The 16,036-nt window shown below is 40.3% G+C and overlaps 1 protein-coding gene across 4 annotated transcripts in view; it reads left to right on the forward strand.

Moving 5' to 3' along the window:
* Positions 1–482: 482 nt before the first annotated feature.
* INTS6 (integrator complex subunit 6) overlaps positions 483–16,036 on the forward strand; it is a 39,487-nt gene continuing 23,933 nt past the window's right edge. For 3 of the 4 annotated variants that reach the window (XR_005257244.1, XM_038139541.1, XM_038139565.1), the window contains exons 1-3: positions 542–1,008; positions 1,260–1,337; positions 2,059–2,208. Coding sequence is in view for 3 of the 4 variants with exons in the window: in XM_038139541.1 (XP_037995469.1) it covers positions 898–1,008; positions 1,260–1,337; positions 2,059–2,208 (339 nt within the window). In the remaining variant the exon portion in view is untranslated. The other variant, XM_038139551.1, reaches the window with a different exon arrangement.

Consider the following 16,036-nt stretch of genomic DNA (forward strand, 5'->3'; position numbering starts at 1 on the left):
CCCAGGGGCCACCCCCCGCCCTCCCCAAGCGGGCGGGTCGGGCAGGGCGCTGCCCCCGAGGGACGCGTCACCCCGCAGCACTCGAAATAGCTCAGCGAGAGGGGCGGCGGCGACAGATCCCTCTTACCCTCCGTCCCTCCCGTCCCGCCCGCGCTGCTCCTCAGCACCCCCGGCGCCTGGAGCGCACCCGCGGGGCGCGTCCATGCGAGCAGCGGCGCTCCCCGCCCTGCCCCGTGTCCCCCGGCCGGCCGCCCCCCCGCCCGCGGCGGCGCCTGCGCGCCCCCCGCCGCCCGCGCCCCCGCCGGCTGCGGCCGCCCCGCCCCGCCGATTTGAATATGCTAAGGAGCGGCTAGCGGGGCCCAATGGTGGCGCCAGGAGACCGTCACGTGGGATGGGGACGCGTCCTTGAGGGGCGGGACCGACCTACCCAGGCTGCCTTAAAAACGGGAGGCGACCGAGGAAGCGCCTCAGTCAGAGCGAGAAAGTGCCGGGGTAGCGGGGCTGCGGCTGCTCCGCCTGAAACTTCTGAGTAACATCAACAGGGGGAGGGGAGGGCGGGCGGCGGTGGAGGAGGAAGGTGGTGGTGGGGGGAAGGTTAGCCAGCAGCGCAGCCCTATCCGCCTCTCCCTCATAAACCAGCCTGTGTTGGGCTGAGCAGGCCCCTCACACAAAGGAGGGCAGGGCAGGCAGGGCTGCCCCCCCTTCCCCCCCGCCTCGGCAGAGGGGCAGCGGGGAGGCGCCCTTCCCCGTGCACAGCACTCACAGCCACTTACTCCTCTCCCGTCCCCCGTCTTCTTCTCTCTCTCCCCCCCTTCCCCTCGCCTCCCCCCCACGGTTCTCCTCTCAGCCCCCCGCCCGCTGTCCATGTAGCCGTCCGGCCGCCGGCCCCTCCGCACTATGCCCATCTTACTCTTCCTGATAGACACGTCCGCCTCCATGAACCAGCGCACCCATCTGGGCACCACCTATCTGGACATAGCCAAAGGCGCTGTAGAGACTTTCATGAAGGTACCGGGCTCTGCCTTGCGAGAGGAGGCGAGAAAAAGCGAGCGAGAGTGACTGCGCGGGGAGGGGAGGGGGCGGCAGGGAGCGGGGGGCTGCCTGGGCCGGGGGCGCGGGGCGAGGGCGGGCGGGAGAGAGCGAGAGAGTGCGTGTGTGTGTGCGGGGAGGGAGGGGAGGGGAGGGCCGGGCCGAGCCGGGGGGCTCCGGCGGCGGCGCCGCCTCTCGGCTCACCCTCTGCTTTGTCCCCCGCGCCGCAGCTCCGAGCCCGGGACCCGGCCAGCAGGGGAGACAGGTACATGCTGGTCACTTTCGAGGAGCCTCCCTACGCTATCAAGGTAACCCCCGCTCACCCCCCCCTCCTCCCCGGCCTCCTTCCGGCCCGTCCGCCCCCCGCCCGCCTCGCCCCGGCTGCCGGCGGTCCGGGGAGCGCGGCACACGGGCTCCGGCGGCGGCGCTGACATCAACATGGCCGACGCTTTTCCCCTGTGCGGTGTGTGCGAGCAGCAATGAACTGTGGGGGATATTTATTCAAGTTGGGAGAAGTGACAGCAACTCCAAGGAGAGTTCGGCTTCGCAAGGGGCGAGCGGGGGGAAGGACCGGCTTCAGCCCGGAGAGCCCCGGACTCGGAAGGGGACGGCACTTCCCTGGCCCCGCCGCGGCGGGAGGAGACGCTCCGCGCCGGGGAAGGGGGCGGTGGGTCCGCATGACACAGGACTGTGAACCTGTTGGAGGTCGCTTCACAGCGCAGTTGGCTCCCATCTGGGCAGGGCTCTGGGAGGGTGGTGTAAATAACTCTTAAGGTTTGGGCACCCGTCTCCTCAAAGAAATTTGTCCCGTGGAACAAAACAAAAATGCTCGTTTGGTAAATGGGGAATTCTAAGGATTAAGAGAAGTTTATCATTTCAGGCTGTTTGGAGCAACATCGAATAATAACTTCTGAGGTGTTTTATTATCATTTGTAGTGAGCTGCATGCAGCAGGGGAGGCTCTTTGTAGCCTAACAGGAAAGCAAATCTCGTATCTGCAGAATAAATCTTTTCATGTTTCCCTTTGCAGGCTGGCTGGAAGGAAAACCATGCAACGTTTATGAATGAGCTGAAAAACCTTCAAGCTGAAGGACTTACAACTCTTGGCCAGTCCCTAAGGACAGCTTTTGATTTATTAAACTTAAATAGATTAGTAACTGGCATAGACAACTATGGGCAGGTAGGTTGACTGTTACTAGGTGGAAAAATCTTAAAACACGAACTTCCCAGAGACTAGTTGTCCAAAGTGGGCATGGAACATTCATGGACATTCCATATTCATGGAATATTCAATATGGGGGCTTCTTCAAAAGTAAGCAGAGCTCAACTAACTTTAAGAAATACAGCCATTGAGTTTGGTACCCAGCTTACTTTTTTTTGTTCTTTAATTTCAGTCATTGCCCACTTTTTAAGCTATGATACAGCCTTTTGGTTCAATTTTTTCCTTTTTTTTTGTTGTGTCTGTGTTCAGTACCTTAGCTGGTGAGCCTCATTGGGTTATGAAAACTTTGCTTTCTACATACAGTGCTGAACAATTTAGGAGATGAGCCATTTTTCTAACAACACTGCATGCCCAAAAGTACTGGAAGGCACACTTTTTAAAACACTTTCTTTCCAGTGAGTTTACCACAACATTTCTCTGCATACATGTATTTTTATGAACCTGCCTGTTGTATCAGAGCCTTGAGACGCTGTGCTTTTTTAATCTATTTCAGCTATCCCTTTAAAACAGGAGTTTTTTGTGTAGGCCAGCATTCTCATGCTCATTAATATGAGCTGCTAAAATTCAGGCATTGTAGGTTAAATGTGTGCCTTAGGACTCAGTTCTTTCTGCTGCTGGTTCAAAGCCTTGATTTGTTTCACATGAAGGATGCTACTAGTACTTTTCATGTGGGGCATACCAACTTCAAGCTCCCCTTTTTGTTTTTCTCATGTAATTGTGTCCACTCTCTGAGAATTAGTACTTAGTACTGCTCTCAGTATTTAACATGGGAATGTGGTTGTGAACATCAGTTCCTCTTTTTCCCCCCACTATTTCACAGTCTAAGCAGAGTTTGTGATAATGTGCCACGTGTGTTTCTGAAGAAAATTTGTCATGCTGCATTGTATGGCTTTACCATGAGATGATCAAGTGAGCCTAAACATTTTAAAAATGCCTGTTTAGTGATGAAACTAAAAGAGGGCTAGTTCCACACATGGGGTTTTTTACCTACGGCCATCTGATGTCCTCATGCATCTGTGTGTGATTTTCCCATTTTTCTGATGTTTTTTAGTTACAGGAGCTATATTCTTGAGCACTGAACCCCTGTAGGCCCATACACAAAATACTGCTCTTTCCCATTGCTACTGATAATTATTCTAATTAAACACATGTCAAATAATTTGCTCTAAGTGAGCCAGCTGTGCTCAACTACTCAAGTGAGCATTTGAGTTGTCATGATTGTTTTGAACACTAGTAATGTTCAAAACACTAGTAGTGTTCATTACTGCAATAGCTGCCTTTTGCCTGTGAAGCAATGACTTTGTCTGATCTGTCCTGGTTGTCCCTCTGGGCTTGAACCCACTGTCACTTAAGCACCTTTTTGCTCCATTCCACATGTGGAGCTGGCTGTTGAAGAGGTATTCACAATGTGCAGTCAGGTGACTAAACAGAAATTCTAACTCTTTTTAGCATCTGCAAAAATAGATGACTCTTGCAAGTGGCTGGTCATCTGCTGCTGAAGTCAAAGGTTCTTATTTTGCCTATTCTAACCAAATTAGCAATTAAAAAAAATATTCAGTTCTACAACATTTAACTGATCCTTCAGCATTTGCAGGATGAGCTCTAGGGCAGTTAATTGTCTTCATCTTCATATTGGTCTTTAAAACTTGGCTTGATAGCCTGTCATCATCCTGTTGTCTACCACCTAAAATTTAGTCCAGACAAATCTGTGTTTAACCATACATAGTAAAAATCCAGGAAAATAAAAGTGGTCAAAATGCTCAGTTGCGTTTAAATAGTTTTCACTCAGAACATAAATTGCTGATTAACTTCTTTCTAAAGCAGCTACAAATATTAACACTATAAAACAGTAGTTAACTGAAATTTAACAGGCAGGTATTTGAAGACTGAGTATGTCAGAGTAAGAGAAGATAATTTTACAAAAAATAGCACATACAGACACTCTTAGGTGTGGTATTATTTGACATAATAAAATCCAAACTTATTAATCTTCTGTGGGAAATTTCTCTGGCTAAAAATCTTTCAACTGTCATGCTTGTATTTTGGTGTATTGACAAACTTCTAAGATATTTGCCGAGATCCACTTGTTACACAAAAATGAATTGTAAACCAGACTTTCCTAACACGTGCTAATGACAAGACATGATACAAGCCTGATGGGATTGTCTGGTTATGTCTCCACCAGTGCCATCTTGTACCCCTGCTGAGTGCAAACTGTTGTTTAAAATGGCAGAGTGACTTGGTATCCTAGATTTCTTTCAGAGTTGACCACAGTTCTCCATCAGCTGACCTTCTGAACACGAATAATGGCTGAAGGGTCATTCTGCAGTTGGGGAAAATTTGCTTCCTATTTTCTTGCTACTTTAATGTTTGGATTTTTATTATGAGTCTTTATCATACTGCATATGCAATGATTGAGTTACCATGTGATCAGCTGATCACAGTATCTCACATTTAAATCTTGAAGGACACTGTCAACACACTTAGATTGTCAAGAGCCTGGAAGATTTTTTCATGAGCTAGTTCTGATATAAATGCTGTGATAGGGCTTTATAAATGTTTTGTCTTACTGAAGAGTTGCTAGATCCAATTGTTTTGGAGGCTTTTGTCTAGGAAAAATGGTTTTGAAAAGCACACATTTCAAAGTGGCTGTTCCTTAAACTTTTGCAGCATGTTCAGTTTGATAATTTCAGTATTTTACTTCTTGGACCCAGTAGGTTCTTTTTTCCCCTTTAGTATGCTTTGGGGTGATTATGATAGCAGAAGAATAAACCTTCAATAGGGTGTAAGCTTTTAGCATTCACTAAAAAATGATCCTTTTCACCTTCTGCATTTTTATGGAGAGCTTAGAAAAAAAATACAGCATTTGGATGTCTCCAGGATGAAATCAGTTTAAACACACCAGATTCTGTAAGGGTTTATTGTCACATCACACAAAATATTGTACTTCATTAGCCCAGTTTACACTTAGATAATTGACTCCTTATTTTCTTCAGTTCAGCTTTTCCATTATTTCAGGTAGTCTGAAATATCAAGCCTTTTACTGGCAGGTTTTTTGTCCTCTTGAAGTACGCTCTCAGGTCTTGTAACTATGGCTTGTTCAGCAGGACATGAGTAGTCACAATTTAACCAAATATTTTTGAGTATAGCAAATGTGCAGCTTGTTATAGTTGATAGAAAGGTTAAATACTGATAGATGTTTCTGTGGAAACAGAAAGCATTCAAAATGTAGCTGCTGTTACGGTAGAGTGAAAATGTAAACAAATGGTTTACATAAACCATCACCTTCAGTTGCTTGTATTTGTAGTGAGGTTTCTAAGACCAAGCACTGAATCTGAGGTAGGTAAAATATGTATCAATGGTGTTTTGATACTCACATGCCAAGGATCAACATAGCTCTACCAAAGCTGGAATCTGATGGATGTTTGAAATTGTTAAAACTCTGATATATTGATACCCTGTGTGTTTCGTGTTGCCTGTTATTTGTGAAATGCTGAAAGTCTCTTACTATTTTTTCAGCAGTATAGCATAGAATAAGGTTTGAGAGGATAAAATACACTTTACTGAATGGATTTCAAAGTATTTTTACTAATTTTTTCAGGGTGAAATTGCTTTAATACTGTATATAGAAAGTGGTTTTCAATAATATAAGCTTTTTATGACTTTTTAAAATCTCACTAGAGTGTCTTGCACACTTTTCAGCAGCATTACTACTGCTATGAGATGAGTTTGACTTTTAAACGAATCTAATGTAACAAAAGCACATGCTAACTTTGTTGCTCTGAAACAGAAAAGCCGACTAATGTATCTTATACAAGTGTATTTAGACTAGGTATTTTTCATTCATAGTGATGAATAAGATGCTGCCTGGATTTAGATTAGCACAAGAAACCCTGTTTGGGTGACTTACCAGGCTGTGCACAGCCTTGGTGAAAGCCTTTTATTCTGTAGTGTATATCACATACGAGCAGAAGCATAACTAGAATCTTTTGGGAAAAAAAACTAAAATCCAAATGGAATTCAACTGATAAAGGATATTTTAGAGACTTAAGAATACACTCAGAGCTGGAAGTTGGAAGGTATCTTGCATATGATGGCATTGTTTTTAAATAACTTGAATTTTTTCCAAGTGTTTTGGTCATGCCATGTATGACCATCAACAACACAGTCTTAGGTTAACTGCTACATGATAGTTCTTTCTGAGTATAGGTTTAGACCCATTTATAGCTACAGTAGCAGAACTGCTGATGTGTTCCCACAGTAAAACTTGGCATTGGTCTGTAAGTTCAGGGTACTTTGCCACTATAGCATAAATACTGTAGTATTCCAAATACAGGTACACAGGGTACCTAGGAGATAATGTCTAACCATACTTGTAGACACAAGACAGCTTTAAGTCACACATTCTAGGCTGACTGCTTGTTTATATGCTTGTCTAGGATCTCCCGAGCTTATAAAACCACAAAAATCACAAGTGAAAGAAATACTGTCCCCTAACATGGACTACATTATGCTTCTGCAGTGATATGTTCTGTTTTCTTTAAGTTGTTGAGCAGTTTCATTTTCCCAAGAGACTTCTGAAGATTGTTACTCTGGATTTTGTTACTCTCAAAAGTCAAAATCCTTTGAAGTATGGCTTTTGTCTTGGTATTTTGGGATCATAATACATTGCACTGAAATGGCCTGTGCTGCATGTGCCTCCAAATTTGGAACTAAAGTTTAGGTTAGCATTTCCTGCTTTGTCATGCTGGCACCGTTGCACATGCAGTTTGCTTCTCATGTTGGTAGAGGCAGAGATTTACACTTCCAGAGTAGCTCTCCTGGTGTCTTTTTTTTTGCCCCCCTCCCCCAAGAAAACCAAATAGGACAATTTCAGACAGTAGTAAACAACACCACAAGTGTAAGTGTAATAATGGCAGAAATATGGGAGGCATTCTCACAGTCTCATATTTTCTGTGGAATAGCAATGGATTTAACATGAACCTGTATGCCTGCTGATGTCAAAGATCTGTATGTGAAGTGCTGGTAAAAATCAATCATTCTCATCTGCTGTGTGATGAAGTTAAGCACATTGGTTTGAACTTACACCTTTTAGACCATAACCTTTAAACATGCCGTTCTTGTTTTAGAATACCCTCTAGTGAAAGCTACAGCAGGCACTGTTAAGGTGTTTTTTTCACGTTGTGATGTGGAACTGCTTGACCTTTAGCACTCCCGTGCAATAAAGTTCAGCAAAAGTCTTAAATGCTTTTAAAATCACTTGTCTAGTTCCAATCCGTTATGTTTTTAAAGAAACTTTCATGAAGTACTTAATTTTTTCCAATGAAAACAATATCATCAATCTGTTCCAGTAGCAGAAAGAGGATACTTCAAATAAATTTGATTTGGAAGGGGCAGTGCCATAATATGTTCATTCATAGTGTATTTGCATGCACTGCATTTTGTCTAGCTACATTGAACAAATACAGATTATGTCATTGGACTCACATAGGGCACTGATGGTGTTTTCTGATGCTCAATATACAGAATGAGTGAAAAGAGAGCATCTCTCTCGCAACAGTTCTGCCCTCCCAGCTTTGTATCCCAAAATGCCAACTTGATTGTGTGCATCTGTCTGTAAGGCATATTCAGCCTAGATCTCTGCTCTAGAACTTGTGGCCTCTCCAGGTTCATAGTTGCACTGACCTTGCTTCAAGTTGAGTGACTTCATGTTGTAAAATAAATCAGTGATTGATCAGTGAGATTAATAAACGGAACTGAACTGTGGTTGTTCAAAATTGGTTTAGAACAGCCAAGTAGCTCCTGCTGTTGTGGTAAATTCCAGTAGGGAATTGTGGGGGAGTCTTTGGGAAGTTATTCTGAAGAATTGTTCTGTGTTCGTAGGCCAATAAGCTACTTTTAGTCAGCTTATCAGTACTCTGGATTGTTAAGCCCCTAAATTGTGGGGAGAATTTTGTAAACAAGTCTGTCTCTTCTCCTTGGTGGTGTGTATTTTGGTTAGGTTTTTTTCCCCTCTAATTAGTGTCTGGGCAACTGTAGGACTCGTTACCCTTCTCCAGCATATGGAGAACAGAGGCCTGGTTCAGTCTGTGAATTGCACTGACTGAGCCCGACCCAGCTGTGTAAAGTCGTTGCTGTGAATCAGAAAGGCTTCTGTAATTAGGGACTTGATCCAGGGCTTGGCAAGGTCAGTTATTTTTGGAATAAAACATTCAGAAATATTTTTAGGAAATAAAACCAGAATCATCTTAAACTCAGAGTCGTTGGAGCTGACTTTAAAGTTATGTTTGGTATGGATTGTGTTATTTTATTTTTCTTAGAAAAAGTTTATAAAGGCTCAAATAGAACCTATTTTTAGCAGCTCACATTTACTATGCTCACTCAAATAACTTCAAAAACTCCTGTAACTTATTGGCTAATTATCCAATTCAGATTATTCCAGTTGTGATGCATTTATTAATCTGTAACTAACTGATAATGTGCATCTTTTTCTGTAAGTTACCTGAAAAATAAGATAAAAGTTGTGATTGCAGTTGATTTTGCTGCTTAGGTAAATAATTTATTTTAAGAAAAAGTTTAAGTTCTTCCCCTTCTGGCATTACACATCTATCACATCAATACTTTAATGTTTCAAATGTTAGTGGCATTTTGTTCTTCATTTCAATGTGTTTTGTCACTGTGTAGTTACTTGCTGGAATTCATTATGTATAAAATCCCTGTTCTATGCATGTTTTGGTTTTTTTTTTAACTGTGGCGTAATTGTGAAAGATTGAAGGACTGAATTGTTTTTGAAACTTACCAAGGACCTAATCTAAATTGGAACACTTACTAGTTAATCAAGAAATTATCACTTATATAATGTGATATTTAAAACTCAATTAGAACTGTTCTTAAATGAAAGAAAGAGGACAAACCTATATATTAACCTGTGACTTACTAATGTTGGGACCTCTCTGATTTAGGCACATGAAAGTATCTTGAGGTTTTAAGTTTGAGGTCTTAGTAAATCTACTATGTATTCATCATTCCTTTTTTGTTCAACATGAACAGAGTCTTAAGCTGCTTCCTTAACACATGCTTTCTGTTTTCATATGTGTATTATTCAGTATGGAGATTGTGTATTGCAAAATGATCTGTTCTTGCATTGAGACTCATTTTCAGGCTGCTTTGAGTTGTCTCTTGTTTTCTTGCTGTTAGTTTTGGTTTTGTTCTTGGCTCAAACCTTTTGAGAGAGTTCCAAAATGACTGAAGTTGTGCAATTAAATATTCTTTAAGCAGTTCATTCAGTGCCAGGCTTGGAAACTCAATGTGTAAAGTTATGAGCATCTATAAAAATTATACTAAGCACAGTGAATTTTCTTGTGGCATGTTTCAGGATGGATATGGAACAAAGTAATTGCCTATAGAACAGAAACTTGCAATCTGTAGCAAAGTAAGCACTTGATATGCTTAGACATAATTTTGTGACTTTGTTTTTGAAAATGGGTTTGCTGTCTCTTGTGCAATTCAGATAGCTGTTTTGTCTCCAGCATTTCTAATTATAGAAGTGATATCTGACTGGATCTTTGGTTTTTGATGTTCAGCTTTGACTGGACATAGCTAGTTTAAGGTGATGTGTTTGGAGGTTCAGTAGTCAATCAAAGTCATAAATGGCTATTTAAAAATTTTTTTTTTTTAGAAATAATGCCTAGGTCCAAAATACCAAGGAGTAAATGACTTGCTTTCATTCCGTTTATTTTCCTCAATACCTTAAATTTCCTTTTCTTAAATGGAGCTTAGGTAACATGTGTTATGGACATAATGGTTGTTTCAAGAATTCTCCCTTAGTTCTGTAACTGATGTGCTGAGGAGTTTGATCTCTGGCTAAGCCTTAGGAAAAGTCTGCTGTTACAATTGTTTGGCTTTGAAAGCCTTTTGCTAACTGATTTTTCTTTAAATTTCTTTTTATTTAAGTCTATAACTTAATTTGTTCCTGGTTGCCTGAAATGCAGAAAGCTTCATGCCACCCAACAGTGGTATGTACAAACATACAAACAAACACTGTGTGAGCAAAAAGTATTTCATTTACTGCTAATCTGTAGTGCTAGTAAGAAATGAAACTGAAACCACATAACTGCCCTGTAATCCTACATAAGTATTCCAGTTAAGAAGCTGTGACTAGCCCATGTCTTGGGCATTGTAGTAACTCTTAGGTATTGGTTATGTAGTTAACTAAAGAATTGTCTACAACGTGGGAAATTAATTTGCCTACAATAACCTTGCTGTAGTCTAGGGAGGAGGTCAGCTGAATTTAGGTTTTGTAGTCTTGCCTCATGGAGGAAAGATATTTTTTGGTAGCCATCCTTCATGTAAAATTGTTGCAGTTTTGTTGACTTTAGGAGTATGAGTGCAGGAGAAATCATTACTGCTTGAAAAATGTTTTCTGTTTTTTGAGGAGGGAGGGAGATGGTGTGTTAATGCAAGTGTGGGTTCAGACCTTGATAAATTCTACTGTGCTTTCTTAAAACTCTGTTTTTAAGGTCTTCTCCAAAAGACAAAATAATTTGAAATAGAGTACTGGGGGAGAGGGGAAGGTTAGCTTCAAAAGCAAAGGGAATGTGTCCATAATACAGTTCAATGTTTGTGGCTGAGCCTTCCAAAGGTGGGCAGTCTGCAGCGAAAAAAGGAAGAAATGGAATGATAGTATCTGCTTCCATGTTGTGTAGAAATCATGAACCAGCTGTTGGATTAAACATATGTTAAGAAATTAGAGTTCAGTGATGGATTACTTCTTGTTTCTACTTATACAAGAATATTTAGGGTTTTTAGATACATGGATTTAGACAGGAGGTATTAACCTGTTCCTGTGTGTTTTGAGGTAGTATGCAAATAGAGCATGCCTCAGGTTTATCTTGTTACTGAAAACACCTCCTATGAGGATAGATTTTATTAACTTGTGCCCCCTCTGCTGGCTGGTGCTCCAATTACAAAGTAAAATACAAGTTTACAAAGGTGAGGTGTTTTGGCCAAATAGTGGTTTATAAATGTTGCTTTTATGCAGCTGAAACTACAGCAAAACCTGTGTGAGAATGTGGGAGAATCTGTGGTAGTGTTGAGAGTTGGTGTTTTCATAGTACAGTTACTGTTTTGGCCACAGTCAAGACTCCGTAAGCATTTGTCAAACCTGTTTCTTTCCCTCATCCCTGCGTTGAAGAAGTTTGATCTTTTTATTCACCCTGTGTGTGTATATTGTTATATATGCAGAGAAGCTAGATCTTTACAGTTTTTGGGACCACACTTTGGTCTTCTAGAACCTGTTACTGTCACCTGCTTTTCTGATAGCTGTTGTTTTCCCCTTAAGATTTAGAGTTCTCTTGGTTGTAGTGAGGCGATCTCTCAAATTCTCTTTAACAGGTGATGAATTTTCCTGTGTTCTTTCTGAAACCAGTCTGTTGGTGAGGTAGCATTCCCGGCTGCCTAGTGTGAACAAAAGGCAGAGTGCAAGTCCTCCCATCTTGGGTACTGCAGGGAGAGCTAGAAGATGTCAATATTATGACAAGAGGATGCTTGTCCATACTGCAAGGGTGTGTGTGTGGACTAGCTCTAATAGTAAGAGTCATCCTGCTGTCCTGCAGCCTTTCAGAAAAACACTGGGCATTTTTTCTTGGAGATAGTGGATTTCTGGAATGGGGCTTTCATTAGGTTATTTCATAAGATTCCTCTTGTGACTGGTGGTGTTGTCAATAATCAGGCATCAAGAAAGATTTCTGGTTTGTATTAAAATTTCTTTTATGGCTTGAAATCTTAAAATGTTTCAAAACACCCTTCCTGTGTAAAACTCAAACTGGTTGGTGTAGCTCTCATTGAACTTTCTTCTGTGACTTCTGAAAGTGATCTTGAAATATACCTGCTGTAGAAATATCTGATCTTCTACTAAGATAGAACTGCTACCACTGCAAAACTGTATTATATATTGAATAATCAACAGCATCAAGGGAACATATTGAAATCTTTATGGACAGCAAGATAGATGAGTTAGCAACTTTCTTTGTGTATGAAGTCCATCTTTGTCAGATCTTAAGCCTGTACAGAATTTGTATGTTCTTCAGCTCTCACTCATTCAGGCTGAAAGCACAGAAGTTTCTCTGACACTGAGGTTCTTCCACTTCAAAGTATCAAGTTTAGTTCTAAAACAGACATAAGAATAACTTTGCAATTCTATTTATTTACTATCATGCAGGTTCAGTCAATTAGATAACACTGTGACAGAATTTAGAGGTGCTATATTTTTCAGTCTGGCCACAGAATTGTGGTGCTCCTATGGTGGCATATCATGTGAGATGTCAGCTTTATCAATGCAAATGTTCTAGTAGAATTGGACTGCCCTTTTTGCACTCCCCCACCCACAGCATATTCTTCCTTGTGTTCTGATAGACCAAAGTTTCACAGTGTGTTTGTGTTAAATATTAGGTAATAGAGTAGCTTCATCTGGGAAAACTTCAATTTAAAGACATTTTGCTTCTTGTCAAGTAATAGGAGAGAAGTTACTGATCTACAAAGTTGAATGCGTATTCTTTCTCTAGTACTGTAGTGCAATACATGTTAATGAATGGTTGTGGTGTGTGTCTACATACATTTGAAAATCCTTAAAGGCAAAGTAATTTTTGTAGAGTTTAATTGGCAGCTATAAATTGACTGAAATACTGCTGTGATGCCAGTGTATTCAGCTGTGCTTGTGACTTGGGAAACAATTGTGCAAAAGCTCAAAATACACTTGGTTCTATAGGATTTGCCAGCTATAGTGATTAATTCTGTGGAGATAATAGAAAATAGCCAAAGCTGCTGAAAGTGTGAGTGGGATAAGTAAGAAGTTGCCCAAGATGCTGCAGTTCTTATGTAACTGATGATCAGAACAGTTGTTAATACCTCTGTGTACTTGGCTGATAGTGTTCTGCCTTGAGCAGTGAAGGGGAAAGTCTCCAATAAATGTTAATGTCTTAGACATTTCATGATTTTGCTAAAGCGTAACTGAAGTTTCTAAGAAACAAAAAAAGTGAAAACCATGATGGATTTGGACCATCTGTTTTAATTTGAAATTCAAGCTCAGTGTTTTGATATTTTTAAAAGCTGTTTATCAGTTAAAAAATAGCTTTAAAGCTAATAATTTTTGTCATTCTGACTTTTAGATTTCATTTTAAGCTATTGCTTTTGAATAATGGTTGCTCACAGATTCTTTGGAGCATTTGAGACTCCTGACCTTTTGAATTATAAAAAACCAAGACTGAATTCAAAACTTGATATTGCAGTTTTGTATTTCCTGGTCAGATATCTAAATTTACTGAGAGTTAGGGCTGATACTTCTGAAAATGTAAAGGCTCTGCTGAGATAATATAATGGTAGATAGATGTGCAATACAGCTTGCAGAGTTGTGTGATTTATTGAAACGGAAGTGTGCCTTTTAGACATTTGTGGTGATCTCAAAATGCATTTTTTCCAGTTCCTAGTGATGTGTTCTGTTAAAAAATATTCACTTAAGTTCTGTTCATATCTATTTTCAGCTTCCAGCCTTTATTGGGCTTGAAGTTTCTGTTTACTACTGTATCCTATTTTAGTTTACTACTAAAAGCTTATTTTTGTAGTGGTTACTTATTGTGTCATTTTTAGTCTCTGATTTGGTGTGTTTTGGTCACATTTCTACCTAATCCATTTCTTCAGTTCTGCAACACTTCTGACTCTGAAGTTAATATTTAAATGTGTGCTTTGAGATAACAGTAGTCTTTATCTTCTCTTCCTGCATAATATTGTATACTTGCATATGTAAAGGTCACAGTAGGTCTTGAACTGATTTACCTCTACAGTTGGAAGAAGGAAAAAAATCATGTGTGTATTAATTAGTCACGCTGAAATTTGATGCTAAGCTTATTTGCCAGTGGGAATGAATTCTTGGTTGTGAGAGCCTTCACCAGGCAATAATGTCTTGATAATTTGATACACTTCTGGCTTGATGTGAGGCTCCCTCTGAGAGCATCATACAAGCTGGGGTGGCATGGGATGTCTCTTACTGTGACCCCTTGTGAGTGGTGTGGTGGTGCTCTGTACTTGTGTTATCTGAGCACAGAAGTGCTTCAGCTGGAGACCAAGGGAAAGGCAACCAATGCAGCTGAGTTGCTTTGTGTTTTGGAGCAGTCACAAAGCTGTCAAATTGTTCAAATGGAAGTGTTGTGTAATAGAAGCTAGTTTTAGGGCTTTGAATCTCTTGCTTGTTCCTTTTTAATCAAGCAAACTTTCCCTGGTATTGATGCTGTTTTAAGTAACTTTGTTTCTAAAAGAGGTCTGTAGGGCTTTTTGTTGTCTTGGTGCACATCTGTCCTTGAAAATGTAGATTGTGAATGAAAAAATCCTCCTCATATTTGTTACAGGGTGGTCAGCCATTAAAACCATAGGTGCTTCCTTTTTTCACTACTGCTACAAACTTTCAGAAGGAAAAGCAGTGCATTGAAAAGCATTTGCTTCTGAAACAAATAAAACCTCATGCTGGTTAGCTAGTTATTAGAGTAAGTTGTAAGCAGGCTTATTATTTATACCTTGTTATCCCGAGATGCTTTCCTCAGTGCATTGCAACATACCTGTAAGCTGCCAAGAGATGGTAGTGTACACTGTCACTCACTGTTCTCTGCATGTCCAAAATAATTGGGCTGGACTGAATTAATTACCTATGCATTTACAGTCAGTGATGTTGCTATATATTTTGAAGAATGATATTTCCAATATTTGTAAATGCTGTTTTGTTTTTTTAAGTGTATTTCTAGGGGAAGAAAAATAGACAGTAATTTGATTGCTGTAGAATTAGATTAATTAGATAGAAATAAAGTTCTCAACCAATCGTTGAAGTGCTGCAGTTTAGTCAAAAGAATTGGTAAGTCTTTTGGAATTCAGTTTTATGATTGGCTGACTCTTGAGAGCTTACATAAATAAGAGAGAGGGGGTTTTGTTGGAGAAATACTTGCCTTCATACTGGTTTTGAATGCCTTTGTATAACTAAGATGAGGAGCAGGGTCAGAAGAGGCAGTGGTGGTCTTTAAATGTAATGAGGTTCTGATTTTCAAGATTTTGTTAAACTTTTTAATGTTTACATTCTTGTAACACACTTTCTCACACACTTTCTGTAAATATCTCATTGTTTTACATTCTTTCATAGAGAAGGAAAAATTTAATAAACTAATAATTTGTCCAGTGTCATTTGAGAGGTGGCACTGTCACCCTCCAATCCACTGTCACTTTTAAAAAACTATAAATGATGAAGTAAAAAAATAAACTTCCTTCTTTTTTATTCACCTTAAAAACAACAATATACATATCATAATTTAATATCCTATAATAACATAATGACATGGAAATTTTTAGTCAAAAGTAGTAAATCTCAGTAATAGGCTTTTTTACCAAAATTCTTCCATGATACATTTTAATTATCTGTCTGAAAACAATTGATTCTTAGTATGTGAGTGACTATCCTTTGTATATGTAAAATGCTTGTGAAATTACAGAGTAGCCTGAGGATGATGACATTTCTCCCTCAGACATGTTTCGTAGGGAGCTCAAGCATAGCAACTCTTGTTTCCTTCCTTATGATTTCATGATCATTCTAACACCAACTGTTGAAGGCTTAAACTTTAGATGGGAAAAAAATTAAGACAAAGTATAGTTAAGGAATAAAAAAGTTTTTCAAGATGATGAGGATGTCAAGATAAAAGGTGTTGTCAGAGATGAAAATTTTAATACTTGTATTTGAAATTGCACCAGAATATTA

The sequence above is a fragment of the Motacilla alba genome, chromosome 1 (genome assembly GCF_015832195.1).
Source record: "Motacilla alba alba isolate MOTALB_02 chromosome 1, Motacilla_alba_V1.0_pri, whole genome shotgun sequence".
Taxonomy (NCBI): Eukaryota; Metazoa; Chordata; class Aves; order Passeriformes; family Motacillidae; genus Motacilla; species Motacilla alba.